We start from the raw sequence: 19823 nt of genomic DNA, 5'->3' as shown, positions 1-19823 counted from the left end.
GGAAGGCTGGCTGTGTGTGGTGTGCTTAATGCCTGGTAAACTGTTTATCCGGCCTGATCCCACCCCTATCACAAGACTCCTGTCACTTGACTACCCTCCTTGCCCACCTCAGGGCACTCTATAGGGAGTTATGGATAATGCAGTTACTTTCTCTGCCTCTCTTTACTTCGTCTTCCGGTCTTCCTCTTGCGCTACTCTTACTGCAAGTATTTCTTTCTGTCTCTTACCTACTCTTTCTCTTTCTTCGTCATTCTCTGTCCGTCTGTCTGTTTGTCTGTCTCCCTCCCGTTCTCCCTTTATTATCTCATGCATAAGCTGAAAGCATAAGTTGAATGCATAAGCTTTTCAGCAAGAAATACTCATGTATAAAATGCATCATGATATACTGTAGGTTACACATACAGTGCATCCTCTCCACTGTTTTTACTGTGTCGTCTGAATCCACATCTGTGGGTGTAGCCTTCATTTTGGACATGATGTGTAACTTGCCTTGCTATTTTTGAGTCGGTACAATATAAATCACCGCCACCCTACATGTCACATTTAGTTGTTATCTTAAAAGTATGGCCCTCTGTGTAAATCCATGTCAGTTTAAGCACTACATGGTTACCATCCAAATTACATTAGGATAGTTTGGGGTGGAAAACGTTGCTCCCAGAGTCTGGTTGGTTAGGAAGAAAGAGGACCAGAGATAGATGGGGAGGTAGATTGAGGGAATTTACAACTGACGATCTGAGGATAATACAAATGACATCTGGACACATTGCACTTTAAGAGAGAGAAATAATAGTGAGACAAAACAGTGTGGTTGACTGGGAGAGAAAGATTGAGAATTGGATGGATTGGATTGGATGCTGACTTGGAAGGAAGGAAAGAGATACAAATATATTTAATTTGGGTTTGAATGGAACATGCTACCTATTAACTGCTAGTGGAGTTGGTAGAAGAGAGGCTGGAGGTATCAGGCAGGAACATTTACCAAAACGAGAGAAGAGTTTGTAATATTTCTAAAGTGCCCAAGAATCAACTTCTACAACTTCTAAGATGTCTTCTCCACAACTGTTCCTTATTTTCCTGTGCTGTCTTCCTTTGGCAGGTATGTAAGAAAAGGATGGAGATGAGAAAGTTTGAGGAAAAGAGATAAGCTTGATAATGCCTAAGAATACTCAATTCAATAGATTTAACAAGGACAACTAACTTTTTAGATTCGACCCATAGCTCAATAACAGGAGAAATGCATTGAGATAATAATTCTACATTATCTAGTCAACCCGGTCTCAGAGCATTTTGTATTATTCTGTATGTAAATCCGAAAGCTCCATTTACTATGATATGTTACCTTTGGCATGGTTATGTAAACCAGATGGTTACTTAAATTAAGGCAAGGTCAAAGTGGATGGGTGGGCTTATAACGCAAATGTCTAGCAACCCAAAGGTTGCGAGTTTGAATCTCATTCCAGAAGACATCAGCATTTTAGAAACTTTTCAACACACTTACTACTTTTTAGCTACTTTGCAAATACGTAGCATGTTAGCTAACCCTTCCCCTAACCTTAACCCTTTAACCTAACTCCTAAACTTAACCCTAACTTTAACCCTAACCCCTAGCCTAGCTAACGTTAGCAAGCTAGCTAATGTTAGCCACCTAGCTAGAATTCGTAACATATTGTACATTTAGAAAATTCATAACATATTGTAAGTTTGGCAAATGCACAACATATAATACGAATTGTTATTCGTAACATATCATATGAAATGGTTAATGGACACCCATAAATGAATACATAACATACGAAAAGTAACATATTATACTAAATTAAGTGTCTTGGATTTACATACAGAATAATACAAAATGCTCTGAGACCAGGTTGCAACCATTAAAAAGTTTAGGGGAAAATAAATATCTTTAGTCCTGAGTTGTCTTTTTCCCCCACCTTCATACCCCCATTAGTATGATGTACATCTTATATTTGATACATAATCCCTTTCTTTATTAGCAACTCTGTGCTGTTACACATGTTTCCTGCCATCTCTCCTATGGACTGCCTCAAGTTCCCTCAGGAGTGTCCTGCTGGACAACGCTGATGAGCTAGCACAGCAGTGGAGATGCAAGGTGAGTGCAGGCTGTACGTTTGTGTGTGTGTGTGCGTGCTTGCGTGTTTGTGCATGTGTGTGGGCATTGGAAACAGTATTGGGTTTCCGGTGGAGGTGGCATGACAGAAACTATACAATAATGTTTCATGATTGTGTATTGGATTGGATAACAAACTTGAGTGGCACTGCAATTGTGTAATGTTAACTAAAGTTGAAGAGTTAAGTGTGGGAGATGTTTTATGGCCCACTATGCCTGCCTAGCCTTGCCTTCCTGCTGGGTATTCACTACATAATATGAGACAAAAGGCTAGCTGAAAACGCCAAACGTCACCACTATTCTCTCAGCAAGCCGGTTGTTAGCTCCCTAATGCCTGTGATGCCATCAAATTATCTCTAAAAATAGCCAAACGCTAAGTGGGTGGGACACAGGATTCTGTGTTACTCTGAGGATAAGAGGAAAGGGACCGCTCTGAAAAGTATTTTTTGCCACATAATTCGATTGAGGTCAGTAATATGCAGTGATTGAATGTATTGTGTTAACACCTTTCTAAATGCAGAACTGGTGTGGTCTATCCACTGACTTTTGGTGGGCCAATTGTATGTCTCTTAGTGTGACAGTAATACATCCCAATGTCTGTCAGTCTAGAAATTACACTATCATCTCCTCTTGTCTCTATTTCAGTCAGTGAACTGACAAGTAGGCCTCGACTTACTGAAGTGAAATATACTGAATACCATTGAAATGACCCTTTTCCTCATCTGTAGGCTCCCTGCATCTGGTCCTGTATGAGAAGAGCTGTGCCAGTCCCTCTCAATGTGGTTTATCTGGGGAGAAACACGCTGCATGCCTGAACTTCACCTACCAAAATTACCGCTGTGACACGCTATGGCCCATGCTGCCCCCATCTGGAAGGGAGGTGCACTGTGCATCCTAGTTATTTTCTCTCTCATACTAAGCTGATATCCAAATGTATTGCATTTTATATGTACATTCCTCATCATACAGTAACATGCACAACATATACTGTAATTGGGTGAATCCCACTAACCAAAAAAATCTCATTATAGACATACACAATTTGACACACTGACAGTGCCTTGTTTACATGTAGGCTTAGAACTCACATACAATACACACACACACACACACACACACACACACACACACACACACACAGAAACACTCACAGATGCATCCTAAACAGTAGTGCACAGTCACAGTCACCTGAGGGTTGAAATGAGTCATATGTCTATTGAGACATATCACAGTGTTAAAATGACAATGAAACTAGTGGCGAAACATAATCCATATGTTGATCAAATCTGCATTAATTTATAAGAACATTTGTTTAAATAAGGGTTAATATGACTTTCTAACAATTCTACTTTTCTATGGTGCTATATTTAGCATAACTGTTGGAAAAGGATTGGCAGCCATTAATAAACAAACAAGTAAAGAAACAGTAACCAATTGTGGTTTTATTTTGACCGTCTTTTCAGGATGATTAAAACCTACAAAAGAAATACTAAGTTTGATTGTCATTGACTCAATGTACACAACATAATCTAGGTTAAGTGCTATTGCCTTCGAATAAAATTGAAGGTGAAGTAAAGGGCTGAAACACGTGGAGGAAAGAATGCATCAAATTTAGGAAGAAAATAAACAACAAAAATGAAGATGGGTCTTTAAAAAAATAGGATGGGTTTGAGGAGGGGATAAAGATGGAAAATAGATATGTATGAAATGGAGACGTAAAGGTGGATAATACATTAAATAATAATTAAAGACGAATGTAAAAAGTCCCTGAAGTCATCACTAATCTTACAGTAAAAGGAAGTTAAAAAAATAACTGTTACAAGCTTCAGTAAAGGAAAATACTAGAATACAACAGGCAACATTGAAATGAAGACTTGGTCTCTTTTTGACAAATAGTTATGACAACAGGACTATAGACAATTGACCGGTAAAAGTAGGTCCATAGAAACCAAATAAAATCCATAATATAAAGGATTCAGTCATGTAAAATAGTAATGTGTTTTATGAAGATTTTTCTTATCTATCAGCTGTGGAGGACATGTATGGGTTTTAAACTACAGATTCATCCCATGGTTTGATGACTCAACTGTATAAAATAGCTGACATAACAATGCCAACTCAGATGCTAAATATATTGCAAATGACATCTTCATGTTTGTACTATTCAATAACGTGAATTGCACTTAGTGACTGTCTTACAAAACCTTACCCTGGAAGACATACAAAATATATAGATTCTGTCTTCACTAAGCTGTTGTAAATGTATGTCATTATCATGAATGCACCATCTATCAGTCAGGCTGAGAGCTCTATTCAATCTGTATCGCTGAATCGTTACAGAATGTGCAATAGAAATTCAAATGTAATTTCCGATTGAGCCGGCATATGCAGCATTTACAATGAATGCAGTCTCCACTAACGTGGTAACATTGCCTTTGAATTTCAATCACGCTGTAACGCTGACCACTGACCTATGGATTAAATAGAGCCCAAACAAATATGTCCAGTTCTTTCCCAGGGGACTGAATTTCAAGTCAATGTGAAATGGATTACTTATTCAAAGTCACTACACACTACAAAGCCTTAGTGCTGAACGATTAACTGACATTTCGTTTTTTCCAGTTTATTAAACAACTAATGGACCAAAGTCGGTTAAATTACTTGAATTCCATTTAGTTAGTCAAATCATTCGGAAATAAATGATGTCAAAAACTATGTGGGACCCCGGGCTGAAGGGAGTTGTTTTCATTTAACAAATATTCAACATAGTTCAGCGCAGAAACGTCATAAATAATTACAATGACCACAATCCATTGCGCCAGTTTTCCCCCAGCTCAAACAGATCAGAGGAAGAGGCCAAACGAGAGGTTTCACTTTCGCCAAAATCTGTCCAAAATAAACCGAATGCAATGCGCTTGGAATGATTTACGCTTGTCGTTTGCCTTCCCGCATTTGCGACGACTCTCATTATTAGGGCGGAGAAATTAGCATCTCGTCATTGTATACTGATCTCAGGACGGATACACTTTTACGCATGCTACGTTAGGTTAGACACACAGACTGAATAGACCACACGAGAGAGGAATATACACAACACAACGACGAGAGGGACAGAGACAGTTAATGAAAGTATGCCTTATCTACTTTGAAGATCTAGTCAAATGATTTCGTGAGAAAGCTCTGCAGCATACTTAGGCAGGCTAGCTAAATAGGATGACTAAAGACAGTATAGTATGGGGAGGACGTAATGTTACATGGCCTGGCTGGCTGATTGCTACTGCCTGAGCAGAGATGAGATGATTACTTTAAGGAATTAAAAATAATAATGTAATCCATTAAAAACGAAGTAATATACACATTTTATTATTTCATTGTAATTTTCAATTTTTCTGTTGACGTTTACCCAATGTGGACCTGATCAGAGACAATGGAATATTTTTAATGTTTTGGAAATTCAATGTTTACTATTTTTGGCTTTGGAATTTTCATTAAAAAGCTCTAAAATCATTGTAATGTCATTATTTCATAATGCATTTCATATTTAACAAAAATAATCAAAACCAAAATTAAAAACCGTGATTATTATGCATTAATAGAACCGAAAACGAATGACCTAAAAAAGCACTAATTGCTCAGTACTACAAAGCACAGGGGTTCAAAGGTGTTTAAACAACTTAAACAACACCCAGCTCGATAGACCTGAAGTAAAACCTTTCATTTGTCTCACTAAAGGTTCAAATTTCTCTTTTTTCAAGTTCAAGTAACCATATCAAAAAGTACAAATACACAATCCTGTAGCATTCTCTCTTTGAAGATTTCAGTTTCAGTTATCTATGCAATGTGCATCTCTATTTTTAATGAATGTGACGTTTATGGTTTAGTCATGCGAGAAGCCGTGTGCCCGTCTGCATTACATCCTGTAGTTTCCCCTCAGATTACAGTGAAACATGTGACTGAACCGGCTTGGTGTCTCAAGGCCATACAGAGTCAAGTACTTTAATAACCTAAAGTTCACACAAAGCAGCAACTATAGCCACATTACTTCGTCTGGAATAACTCAACTGTCCTGCAATATGAGCCTCTCACAGTTTTTTTATAGTATAAAAAATATCCTTCACTTTGATGGGGGTCGATTACTAATAGCAAAAGAGCCTTACAATGGGGGGGGGGGGGGGGGGTATAAACTTGATTAACCCTTCACAGCGCTACAAGGGGGAGAAAGGGGAAGCCGAGGTCTGCTGAAATCATTTCCTGTGTTGGTAACTGTACAGTGCTGAGAAACCCCTCTGTATAGTATGCCCCAATGTACTATTACATGCCCAAGACCTGCTTTCCTATTCCCTGAACCTAATCTCGGACCATTTAGCATGTATAAAACGACTGCTTCAAACTGACCATGTTAAAGGCGGTTCGCCCTGAACAATATATCAACAGTGTAATAATATATATGTAATAATGTATAATTATAGACACACCTATAATAGACCTCTCTCTTTCAGCTGCAGGTAGCAGTTAAACTGGTATGTGTGTGTGTGTAATCACAACAGAAGAGCAGTTTACGGCTTGGCCAAGAGATAGAAGCTAATAGCTGGCAATGTATGGAGTGCAGAATTAATCATAGTGACTGAACACCTTTAGTTGGATGCTACCATATGTAACCTACTGCCCGTGTATAGAACTTTAACTGTGTGTAACTGCCACTGAATATACGGTATTAAGAGTGGATGCGGCATGTGACAAAAAGGGAACCATAAACTATAAGTCTCAGTTTCACAAACTCTTAAATGGCCAATTAAATGTTTCCAACTTGCTACGCTGTTGAATAATATGTGTGTCTGAGAGAGTGCATGTGTGTGTGAGCGCATTAGTGTGTGTGTATGCTGCCACATGTACAGTGTGTGCGTAGGTGAGTGTATAAGATGTATTCACTGGTGTGTGAAAACTGATGGAATCCCCTTCTCCTCCTACTTAAGTGCTTTAGCCACGGCTGAGTAGGCGATGTGTATCTCTGTGTCGTTGGGGCAGGTAGAGGAGAACTCCTCGCGGGCGTACGCAGCGTCCAGGTACCGCCACAGGTTGGAGAGAGACTTGGGGACGGAGAAAGTGCGATACTTCAGACACACAACCTGAGGATTGGACAGGCAGAGAGAAAAAAAGAGAAAGAACGGAGAGATACATGTAATTTCCCCCCACTGCAAATCATCCTGTAACATTGCTTTTATTCATACTGTACATGTCTCTACATGCAAAGTTCTAACTAAGCAATAAGGCCCGAGGGGATGTGGTATATGGCCAGTATACCACGGCTAAGGGCTGTTCTTAGGCAAGACGCAACGCGGAGTGCTAGGACACAGTCCTTAGCGGTGGTATATTGGCCTTATATCACAAACCCCAGAGGTGCCTTATTGCTATTATAAACTGGTTACCAACGTAATTAGAGCAGTAAACATAAATGTTTTGTCATACGGTACCCATGGTATACGGTCTGATATACCACGGCTTTCACCCAATCAGCATTCAGGGCTCAAACCACCCAGTTTATAATGTAGATTATAGTGTTCATAGTGCGGTCTGTAAAAAGTATGTGGACACCTGCTCGTCAAACATCTCATTCCAACATCATGACCATTAATATAGAGTTGGTCCCCCCTTTGCTTCTATAACAGCCTCCACTCTTCTGGGAAGGCTTTCCACTAGATGTTGAAACATTACTGCGGAGACTTGCTTCCATTCAGCCACAAGAGCATTAGTGAGGTCGGGCACTAATGTTGGGCGATTAGGCCTGACTCGCAGTCGGTGTTCCAATTCATCCCAAAGGTGTTCGATAGGGTGGCGGTCAGGGCTTTGTGCAGGCCATTCAAGTTCTTCCACCAATCTCGACAAACCATTTCCGTATGGACCTTGCTTTGTGCACGGGGGCATTGTCATACTGAAACAGGAAAGGGCCTTCCCCAAACTGTTACCACAAAGTTGGTAGCACAGAATAATCTAGAATGTCATTGTATACTGTAGCGTTAAGACTTCCCTTCACTGAAACTAAGGGGCCTAGCCCGAACCATGAAAAACAGCCCCAGACCATTATACCTCCTCCACCAAACTTTACAATTGGGGCAGGTAGCGTTTGCGAAGCATGATTCATCACTCCAGAGAATGCGTTTCCACTGCTCCAGAGTCCAATGGTGGCAAGCTTTACACCACTCCAGCCCTGCTCTTGCAGGGCAGAAAATTGACGAACTGACTTGTTGGAAAGGTCACATCATATGATGGTGCCACGTTGAAAGTCACTGAGCTCTTCAGTAAGGCCATTCTACTACCAATGTTTGCATGGCTGTGTGCTCGATTTTATATACCTGTCAGCAATGGGTGTGACTGAAATAGCCGAATCCACTAATTTGAAGGGGTGTCCACATACTTTTGTTTATATAGTGTATTTTATCCGTATAATCTGATTAATGTGCCTGTCTGTATATTCTGCTTATTGTGGCAGGATCATTTCAGAGTCAAATTCCTGAACATGCAAATGTCTTCGGTGAATAAAGGTTTTTCTGATTCTGAATACACGTGGCTACTGAATAACCAAAATAAAAGTAAGATCCAAAAAAGTAAAGACAAGAAAAGTAACAGTTATAGCCAAGAAATGTTTATAGTCCAAAAAGGAATGATCAAAAGAGCCCATTGGATCTTTGCAGTTCACACTGAAGTTAATGTTGTACATGTGGCAGCATTTAGCTCACAAGTGGTCCACAAACCCCAATTAATACTGATTTGATTATGGACTTCACACTAGGCCAAAGCAGGGCTTAAAACAAAGAATTACCTTGACGATGTTCAGCTTGGGCAGCAAGTTGCAGTCGGCCAGAGTGAGGTCCTGCCCATCCAGGAAGGGGCGGGCGGAAGAAGTGACCTCATCAGCACTAGTCTCGTCAATCTCCTCAGGAAGTGGTGAGCCAAGGTAGTCATCTAGCTTCTTCAGGGCCTTGAGCAGGCCTTTCTCTAGGTCTGACCACACAGAGAACACACAAAGTACAACACATTTATTAAGACGGACACGTACATAAACAAACTGTAGTACGCGCAAAGCTAAAGCTCCTCACTAGTATCATCAAGTAAAGCCTTTAGAGAGCTCCCTGCAATTATATTGAAACAGGAATTGAATGTGCTGCACCATGAAACAATGCACAATACAAAGGAAATATGACTAACACCCATAGAAATATAATTACTTTAATTATTTGAACAAAAACATAATTGGACTTGAGGACTTGAGGTACAGATGTAAATTGCTGAGTTAAAGAGTAATTTAAAATGACTCATTGCACATGACAAATGCTTATCTTAGTGTGTACTTTTCACTGTACTTCTGAAAGCGCTGCTAAAAATACAAGACCACAGGCAACCGGTTTGTGAAGAGACGCAAGGCTCAGAGCATAATGCCATTAACAAAGACACTCCCTGCTGCTCTGGAATACAGAGACAGATTGTGGGAGTTCTTGCAGGTGCTTGTTAACACACAATAGTGTTTCTGTACATGAAAGGGTCGGGCTCAGTTCATCCTGAGTTGTCATTGTCACTCACTGTCATTGAGCTGGGGGTTTGAATTCTTGATGTATGCCGAGAACTTGGAGAACACGTCCAGGCCGGCTGTGTTAGACTCGGGGTTCCTGGAAGCCATGCGGGGGTATCTGGGGAGGGGGTGGAGGACGTATTACAAATTTGCCATCTAGCAGACCTCCGTCAGCAAGTTACCATGGTAGAAAGCATGTTGTCTTCAGAGAGGAACACAGGAAGTAACGTTAAACACATAAAGTACATGCAAGGACAGTACATAACCTATCAACATACTTTACAGAGGCAAACAACACACACAAATGATTATACAAAGGAAGCTAAGCTTCTCCTAAAGTAAATTGAAGGAAATTGCCAACCTTATATAATTACTTTTGTCTATACAGAAAGAATTCAAATCATTCCAAATAAGCAAGTACACCAGAAAGCATGGTTTGGCCCCAGATGATCATTAACTTCATTAAAAAAAAACAAGCTGTGGATTGTTCTAAATCACAAGTGAATAGCCTACAGTTGGAAGGCCCGCAATTTGGGCACTGCGCGCATTTAAATACCAAATAGATTATTGTTGTGTTATGACTGTCAGCGAAAAGCAGCTAAAATAGTGCCAGGCATATCACTATATTTCAAAATACAATTGCTATTGCTGGAAAGAGAAGACAATAAAAAGTCTCTAATCTATTTAAACCAGAGCCTATCTTATTGGCACCAGCAGAGAGCATCCTCCTTATCCCCGGTGAGTGCACATATTCACTCATCATTAGATCAGTGCAACTTGAAACTTTGTTTTTGGACAATCATTTCCTCCTCCAGGTTAGATGGCCATCTGTATAATTTCTGTCTCCCCTTTTCGTAGGCCTAGATTAGACGCCTGCAGACAAGGTCGTAATTATTGATCTGTTTGTCAGCAGTAGCCTATACTTTTTGTAACCCTGTACTTTTTGTTGTATTCAAAAATATTCTGCTCATGTCTCCAGTCATACAAAGTTTAGTAGAATTGAAATGAAATGTGTTTATAAAAGGCCACATTTTTTCCTGTGAAAAGAAAGGGGAAGAAACGTATCTGATATAGCCTATAGCCTAGGCCTACTCTGCGCCACAACACGCTCAGCGATGCATTGAAGGGATTTTTTTCAAACAGTGATTGAGTTATACTATTAGCCTAAATGATAACTATCCAATCTAGTCAGAATAGTAGGCTATCTTACATAAGTCTACAAATGCGATGATAGATGCATGGAATGCTTTATTATAAAAAAAATGTGCTTCCCCAAACTTGAAATTCACGTGCCACCTATAAACATAGATCTGGAAGGATATGGAACTTAGCTTGATGCAAGTAGCAGCATAACTGTTTGATGGTTTGATCAGAGGATGGAATAAGAATAGAATGATGGAAGGAGTGATTACTTTGGAGGGGACAGGTTCTCCTCCAGGAACTCTTCTATCTTGTTGGTGTCGGTTTTCACCTCCGTCCCATAGAGCAGGAAGGGGGGCTGAGCACCAGGTGCTAGGTCCTTAAGGATGTCTGGTTTCCTATCAAGAGAGAGAGAGAAATGATAGAGGGAGAGAGGGGAAACAATGACAGCATTAGAGTGAGTGAGTAAGTAGCTCAGACATGTGCAAATGTAATATAAATGTATATGTAATATAAATGTATATGTAATATAAATACAGATTGATAGGCATTAGACAGACCTCTTCATGTCCACGGTGGTGACGTTGAACGTTACTCCTTTAAGCCACAGCACCATGAAGAGGCGCTGGGAGAACGGACAGTTGCCAATGCTCTGGCCATCACTGCCTGCCTAGAATGGGATAGAAGGCCACATATTATGGTCATTCATCCGAACAAGAAGATCATATACTACCCAAGAGAGATCGGGGAAGTCAAAGAGTGATTACCCTCAAAGAGGGTAATGTGTGACAGAGCAGGGCTGTGGGTCTCTTGAAATTTGAATGGTGGGAAAATGAACAGGAAGTAAGTATTTTAAGCTGCTACCACAAGGACATCTTTCATACCTGATGAGAAAAAAGGGTTCTAAGTCTAGATATTCACACAGAGAAATCATTATAAGAGAGTGAAAAAAGGGTACCCTATCTTTATATTTGACCGTGTTTTCCTCTGAATGACCACACCCCTGGGCTGCTCTGGCCAGCTTATGAAATATACACTGAACAAAAATATAAACGCAAGAATTTCAAAGATTTTACTGAGTTACAGTTCATATAAGGAAATCAGTCAATTGAAATAAATTATTTTAGGCCCTAATCTTTGGATTTCACATGACTGGGAATACAGATTAGCATCTGTTAGTCGCAGATACCTTAAAAAAAGGTAGGGATGTGGATCAGAAAACCAGTCAGTATCTGGTGTGTCCACCACTTGACTCATGCAGTGCGATACATCTCCTTTGCATAGAGCTGATCAGGCTGTTGATTGTGGCCTGTGGAATGTTGTCCCACTCCTCTTAAATGGCAGACATCGTGTATGGCGTGATGGCGGTGGACGAATAGCACGACAATGGGCCTCAGAATCTTGCCATTGATAAAATGGAATTGTGTTCATTGTCCATAGCTTATGCCTGCCCATATCATAACCCCACTGCTACCATGGGGAACTCTGTTCACAACATTGACAACAGCAAACCACTGGCCCACACGACGACATACACAATGTCTGCCATATGCCCGGTACAGTTGAAGTCCGGATTCATCTGTGAAGAGCACACTTCTCCAGCGTGCCAGTGGCCATTAAAGGTGAACATTTGCCCACGGATGTCGTTTACGACGCCGAACTGCAGTCAGGTCAAGACCCTGGTGAGGACGACGAGCACGCAGATGAGCTTCTCTGAGGTTTCTGAAATTCTTCAGTTGTGCACACCCACAGTTTCATCAACTGTCCGGGTGGCTGGTCTCAGATGATCCAGCAGGTGAAGATGCCGGATGTGGAGGTCCTGGACTGGCGTGGTTACACGTGGTCTGCGGTTGTGAGGACGGTTGGACGTACTGCCAAATTATTTAAAACAACGTTGGAGGAGGCTTATGGTATTGAAATTAACAATAAATTATCTGGCAACAGCTCTGGTGGACAGTCCTGCATGCCAACTCCATGCTCCGTCAAAACTTAAAACATCCTGGCATTGTGTTGTGTGACAAAACTGCACATTTTAGAGTGGCCTTTTATTGTCCCCAGCACAAGGTGCACGTGTGTAATGATCATGCTGTTTAATCAGCTTCCCTGATATGCCACAAATGTAAGGTGGATGGATTATCTTGGCAAAGGAGGAAATTCTCACTAACAGGTGCACAATATTTGAGAGAAATAAGCTTTTTGTGAGTATGGAAAATTTCAGGGATTTTTGTTGCTAGCTCAAGAAACATGGGATCAACACTTTACATGTTAAGTTTATATTTTTGTTCAGTATAGATTAAGGAGCCTATATATCATATGTATTATCTTAATGTGCATTTATTTAGATTATAAAATGTTCTGGCCATTCAACTGATGTGCCAAATGGGGTACAGTAATAGGCATGGCTAATATGTTAATCAAATATAGCGTAATATATGGTCGCCCTATCTTATGAATACCATGAAAACCCTTAGGCCTGCTTTCTCTAGGCATTCAGTCTTCAAACAAATGATGCGAGGGACCAGTGGCAACAGTTTACTTTTCTCACTGATAAGTTATCTTGCTGCAGAAATGCGTGAGTTATAATGACGTTTTAGTAAAATAGATTACATTGTACCTACCACATAATGACATTTTGGCAGCGAAAAGTAATGGCGCATTGTTTACAAAGTAACTTGTCCAAGATATGATTATGCATGTCACAGAATGGATTTGATGACGTTGCTTACCTTCACAAAAAGTTCAACTTGAGGTTGATTTTCGTCACTCATCTTTTTGTTTCAAGTGTTGCTGCTGGAACTGGAATACCTAAAGGAGACAGGACTGATTCGTTTTTGGATGGGTAGCGTTAACAACTCGCAATGTGCAGTCTTGCACTAACTTTCAGATATTTGACTAATAAACATAACCGATGTCGACCAAGGGCTTGGCCGCACTATCTGCTATAGTCAGTCAGATAAATTCGATAGTTTATATAAACTAATACAAACAAGCATCAGGAAAAATAAGGTCTTACTGTAAACCGTTATGACTTAATTAATAACAATCTTTCACGCGAGTTTGGTGAGTAACAATGTAGTCTAAATTGTTCTTACCTCGCTCACGTCCTGTGTGGAACTTGCAGTTAACGCCTTTTCGGTTTCCCCTCCCTCTGTGTCGCTTGCTACACACTCATTCCTCCATTTCCTGGAAAGCCCACATACAAGTGATGTTTAGAACTCCGTTGTAACCCTAACCAAGCGCCCCGAGCGAATAGCGGCGATAAGAAAGAAAGGCACCCGATTGTGTACGTGAACGAGATGGGGACAGAGGGGTGGGGGTGGGGCAGGGAGACCTTGGTGGTCGTCGATGTCATTTGGGTTATGAAATCAAAAAACATTGTAATACAGTAGCATACCGAAGCTGAAGACAGCAGATATTTAAGGATCTGACCCGTAAAAAACATTTTAGCCTGAAATGACATACCCAAATCCAACTGCCTGTAGCTCAGGACCTGAAAGCAAGGATATGCATATTATTGATACCATTTGAAAGGAAACGTTTTGAAGTTTGTGGAAATGTTAAATTAGTGTAGGAGAATATAACACATTAGATCTGGTAAAAGATAATAGAAAGAAAAAAACATGCATTTTATCTGATTTTTTTGTTCCATCTTTTAAATGCAAGATATGGACACAATGTATTATTCCAGTTTAGGAGCAATTTAGAATTTGGCCACTAGATGGCAGCAGTGTATGTGCAAAGTTTTAAACTGATCCAATGAACCATTGTATTTCTGTTCAAAATGTTGTATCAAGTTGTATCACCTGGTTCACCAACTACTTCTCTGATAGAGTTCAGTGTGTCAAATCGGAGGGCCTGTTGTCCCGACCTCTGAGAGTCTCTATGGGGGTGCCACAGGGTTAAATTCTCGGGCCGACTCTCTTCTCTGTATACATCAATGATGTCTCTCTTGCTGCTGGTGATTCTCTGATCCACCTCTACGCAGACGACACCATTCTGTATACCTCTTCGTTGGACACTGTATTATCTAACCTCCAGATGAGCTTCAATGCCATACAACTCTTCTTCCGTGGCCTCCAACTGCTCTTAAATGCAAGTAAAACTAAATGCATGCTCTTCAACCGATCGCTGCCCGCACCTGCCCGCCCGTCCAGCATCACTAATCTGGACGGTTCTGACTTAGAATATGTGGACAACTACAAATACCTAGGTATCTGGTTAGACTGTAAACTCTCCTTCCAGATTCACATTAAGCATCTCCAATCCAAAATGAAACCTAGAATCTGCTTTCTATTTCGCAACAAAGCATCCTTCACTCATGCTGCCAAACATACCCTCTTAAAACTGCCAATCCTACCGATCCTCGACGATGTCATTTACAAAATAGCCTCCAACACTCTACTCAACAAATTGGATGCAGTCTATCACATCCGTTTTATCACCAAAGCCCCATATACTACCCACCACTGCGACCTGTACGCTCTCATTGGCTGGCCCTGGTTTCATACTTTTCGCCAAACCCACTGGCTCCAGGTCATCTACAAGTCTCTGCTAGGTAAAGCCCCACCTTATCTCAGCTCACTGGTCACCATAACAGCACCCACCCTTAGCACGCGCACCAGCAAGTATATCTCACTGGTCACCCCCAAAGCCAATTCTTCCTTTGGCCGCCTTTCCTTCCAGTTCTCTGCTGCCAATGACTGGAACGAACTGCAAAAATCACTGAAGCTGGAGACTCATATCTCCCTCACTAGCTTTAAGCACCAGCTGTCAGAGCAGCTCACAGATCACTGCACCTGTACATAGCCCATCTGTAAATAGCCCATCTGTAAATAGCCCATCCAACTACCTCATCCCCATACTGTATTTATTTATTTATCTTGCTCCTTTGCACCCCAGTATCTCTACTTGCACATTCATCTTCTGCACATCTACCATTCCAGTGTTTAATTGCTATATTGTAATTACTTCGCCACCATGGCCTATTTATTGCCTTACCTCCCTTATCCTACCTCATTTGCACATACTGTATATAGACTTTTCTACTGTATTATTGACTGTATGTTTGTTTATTCCATGTGTAACTCTGTGTTGTATGTGTCAAACTGCTTTGCTTTATCTTGGAGAGGTCGCAGTTGCAAATGAGAACTTGTTCTCAACTAGCCTACCTGGTTAAATATAGGTGAAATAAATAAATAAATACAAAAGTCTGTCCAAATGTGCCTAATTGGTTTTAATAATACATTTTCAAGTTCATAACTCTGCACTCTCCTCAAACAATAGCATTGTATTATTTCACTCTAATAGCTACTGTAAATTGGATAGTGCAGTTAGATTAACAAGAATGTAATCTTTCTGCCCATATCAGATATGCCTATTTCCTATTTTCCATTCTGATTCCACCAGGCAAGCAGGGCGGCACTGAGAGCTACAGTTACAGAGACATGGACGGAGCTAGCCCTGTTACACAAGTCTGTCTGGCAGCATGAGAAGCTGCTGGTGACACCAGCACCCTGGATGGCTGCAGCGGTGGTCTTGCCACACAGGTCTGTGTCCAGACAGCCACGGGTGTGAAGTTTCAGAAACCCTATGGCATTTAATTCTAGATGGAGTGGATTTTGGATACGATGTTTCAGTGATTGGTTCGTTATGACATTGACGTTATATCAGCGAATTCATTGCATATTCACACGTTTTTGGTGTACAGGCTTCCTTACTTGCTTCTCCGGTGTAGCAGTTGAGAGTGGAGTTGTCACACACCATGTTTGTGGGAAATAAACATGTCCAGAATATTCCCACACTGCACTGCTTACAGGTCAGAGACTGGGCTGTGGCGCATGGAGGAGAGGCAAGAGAAGTTGATGAATCATGTGCAGTGCAGTGCAACACAAGACAATACAATACAAATAATGATACAGTAGATAGGTAGGAGCACCTGACTGAACATGAGCTTGTTGCTAATGACGGGTGGCATCAGGTGGAAGAATGCAAGGAGACAGCATGATAAAAAACTGAAACATACATGTTTAGACGTTCACAGTAAGTACAGGTATTAGATATGTACATTAAGACGAATGGTCTACTCGATTGTATACTGTGTAAATTGATATTGTACACACAGGGCAGCCCCTGAAACTAGAGTGTTCGCTGGCTTCTTTCATCTACAAAGTTGCCAATTACATGTGGTTCAGTCATTAGAGTGGAATTAATATTTTTTTAATTAGTGAAGGTAATGCTACCACAGCAGACTCCGTTTGTCATAGCAGAACGGCCTAGGTACTCATGTATAATTGTTCCTGGAAATCAGAGTATAACAATAGAAATCACTCTCAAGTTCCCAATACTCCTTTTGTTGTGTACAGAATAGGTAACATGCATCCCATGGATGTCTACCATCATATTTACCAAGGGGGTCATACGTAGGGGAGTGTACCACCATCCCATATAAACAATTTATAGCTTTAGAAAATAAAAGCACCTACTTCAGAATTTGTGATCAACCCTAACTAATCAAATCACAAGGTCTTACTGTACCCGTCTTTGAATATTGTCATAGGGACAGATGATTCCGATAGGATTTAGCCACGGCTATGAAGACCACCAGGACAGTTAGCCCTATCAAAATATTAGTCTTCATCTTGTAAGAGGCTAGTGTTTGTTGTTTTCAATAGGAGTCGGAGGCCTAATCCCGGAAAATGTACTCACTCTATAGAAAATGGTGAGGAAAGATTACTAATCAAATTAATGGGGAAAATTACAGTTTGGTGCAGATGGAGACTAGAATGAAGTATAGCAGGTTTTATCGTCTTCCATCAGGGTGTTAAGCGGACGTTTGTCGGAAAAGAACAGTCCGGAATGCAGTTAGTATCTGTAAATGATTTATATTATTTTATTATTTGTTCAACCATTTCACATACACACACACACACACATAATGTAGTGTCTCGTAGTAGTAGGTATTTTTTTAAAGTGTCATATGTGGTATGTTTATTTATTGTACATAGAATACATAGAAAGTGTATCTTTATAAAAAAAAGTACAGAGTGTAAAATACTCAGCAACTCATTAGATATGAAGATAAAGGATAGTGACATGGTTGAGAAGAAGTTATGCCATTAAAAAGTACTTAATCACTCTGACATGTTCCCAATGTAAATGCAGTGACATTGGTTAACTGTTCATACCGATGTTGTTTAGTCTAAGCCCTAGAGGTGCAACCAGTTTGAGTTGGTACTTGGAACTAAAGCGTAGTGAAACTGGCCTTAATAAACATTGCAGTCTTAAACAGAATAAAACCAGTTTCAGTACATTGTGTATTTAAGAACTACAACCTACAACAACCCCCTTCAATGGAAACCTATGGAGGAGGTGTCCTTATTGTGAAGGGTTTGTCTAGGGGCAAAGGTACTCCAGATGGAGCCAAGGGCCATGGTGAGACTGAGTTGGACTGCACAGGTTGGTGCTCCACTAAACATACAAACATACTGTCAAATACATATTTGCATGTTTAGTGTTAGAGATAATATGCATATTTTCTAAAGGTCTCCCTTGATCAAAATGTCTGCTCCCACCACTGTTAGTATGTTTTCCTGAATAAGGAAGGTGAAATCTTATAGTCAGGGAGTAGACGTTAATTATATTGAGGGATACCTGGATTTAATTGGACCTCTTTGAAATGAAAATGCATGGCCCTCCCCGAGTAAAATATATTTTTACCTGGCCCTCACCTTCAAATGATAATTTAAATAGCTGGAATATGAAATCCCGTTTTAGTATGCTATCAATGTTGCAGTCGCGCTTTCTATCAAATCAACACGTGGTTGAGAACCACTGCTGTATCATATTCATCTGCTAGAGGGCAGCATTTGCCCATTTAAGCATTAAGGACCGTCCACACCACCGATAAATTACACATAACTATAAAATGTTGGCGAGCATCCACACTTGAGGAAAGTTTATCGTTCTACAGTAGCCTAAACCTATAATAAACTGATCAAAGTATGCTACTGCACACTGTAGGCCTATGAATAAGGTGTTAACATAGACCATTCAGTGCTTCAGGGTGTGTTCATTGTCATAGCAACAACTGCAAATAATAGGCCTACTTCAATGTAGACTACATGTAGCCTAATGAAAAATATAATATAGAAACTCTTATTTAAATTAAATGTAGAAATTCAACAACAAACGATTCCATTTTTTTGTTGTTGTGCAAGCAATCTTTTTCTTCTGGCTAACAAATCATGAAATGGCAGATCTGTGCCTTCCTACAAGCTGCGCTCTGCAGTCCCCAGGACATCGGGCACGCAAAGCTCCACTACTGATTAGGCCTACGTTTTTAAACATGATTCTATCTATAGGCTACAACAACACGGTGCAAGAATGTGTTATTGTTTTCAAGAGAGTAGACCTACTCAATGAATGGCTATGGCTGTAAACTGCAGTGTTGTAAGCTAACTTGAATAACCGCTCAAACGTCCTGTTTTGAATGCTTCATGCCGAAATAACTGCATACTGCCTAGGCCTGATTACGCAACCATTTGGATCAGTTATGGGTCTATTCGACAGTTTACAAGGTCCAGAAAGGTACATTAGCTGGTTACTCACATGGTGTATTTTGATCACACCATCGCATGCTCTCTTTCTCTCCTTTCAAACTCACAGCCAGTTCTTTCGGGTTTCTGTATTTTACATTCAGCAAGCAAGAGCAAACTGAAATCTCTCCTCGATAGACTAGTAGTAGAAAATAAAATGCTTGAAATAAGTGTACGACAAGCTATTGTATGCCTAGTCTTGCTTTTACTGGTACTCCAAGATCTAAAGAGGAATCATTAGGAATAATACTGCAGTGATAGCCTTGTAAAAAAGGCTGTCCTGCTCCTCTCCTCTCTACCTAACATCCACTCACAGTCCCTTAAATGTGAATCACATTTTTGTTTGGCGTACCCCTGACGGCATTGCACGTACCCCAGGGGGAACCCCAGTTTG

At 40.5% G+C, this 19823-nt stretch overlaps 1 protein-coding gene across 1 annotated transcript; it reads right to left on the bottom strand.

Annotated features, from left to right (window-relative positions):
* Positions 1-3547: 3547 nt before the first annotated feature.
* On the bottom strand, positions 3548-14075 carry LOC139391683 (chloride intracellular channel protein 1-like). The gene is made up of 7 exons (XM_071139122.1): positions 13928-14075; positions 13562-13640; positions 11396-11505; positions 11108-11233; positions 9707-9813; positions 8949-9130; positions 3548-7257 (listed from the first exon to the last, which is right to left on the bottom strand). The coding sequence occupies exons 2-7, from the start codon at positions 13601-13603 to the stop codon at positions 7096-7098; spliced, it is 729 nt and encodes a 242-aa protein (XP_070995223.1). The 5' UTR covers positions 13604-13640; positions 13928-14075; the 3' UTR covers positions 3548-7095.
* Between the last annotated feature and the right edge of the window lie 5748 nt (positions 14076-19823).

The sequence above is a fragment of the Oncorhynchus clarkii genome, chromosome 32 (assembly GCF_045791955.1).
Source record: "Oncorhynchus clarkii lewisi isolate Uvic-CL-2024 chromosome 32, UVic_Ocla_1.0, whole genome shotgun sequence".
Classification (NCBI taxonomy): domain Eukaryota; kingdom Metazoa; phylum Chordata; class Actinopteri; order Salmoniformes; family Salmonidae; genus Oncorhynchus; species Oncorhynchus clarkii.
The sequence above is the reverse complement of the archived record's forward strand: the minus strand, read 5'-3'. Positions and strand labels throughout refer to the sequence as shown.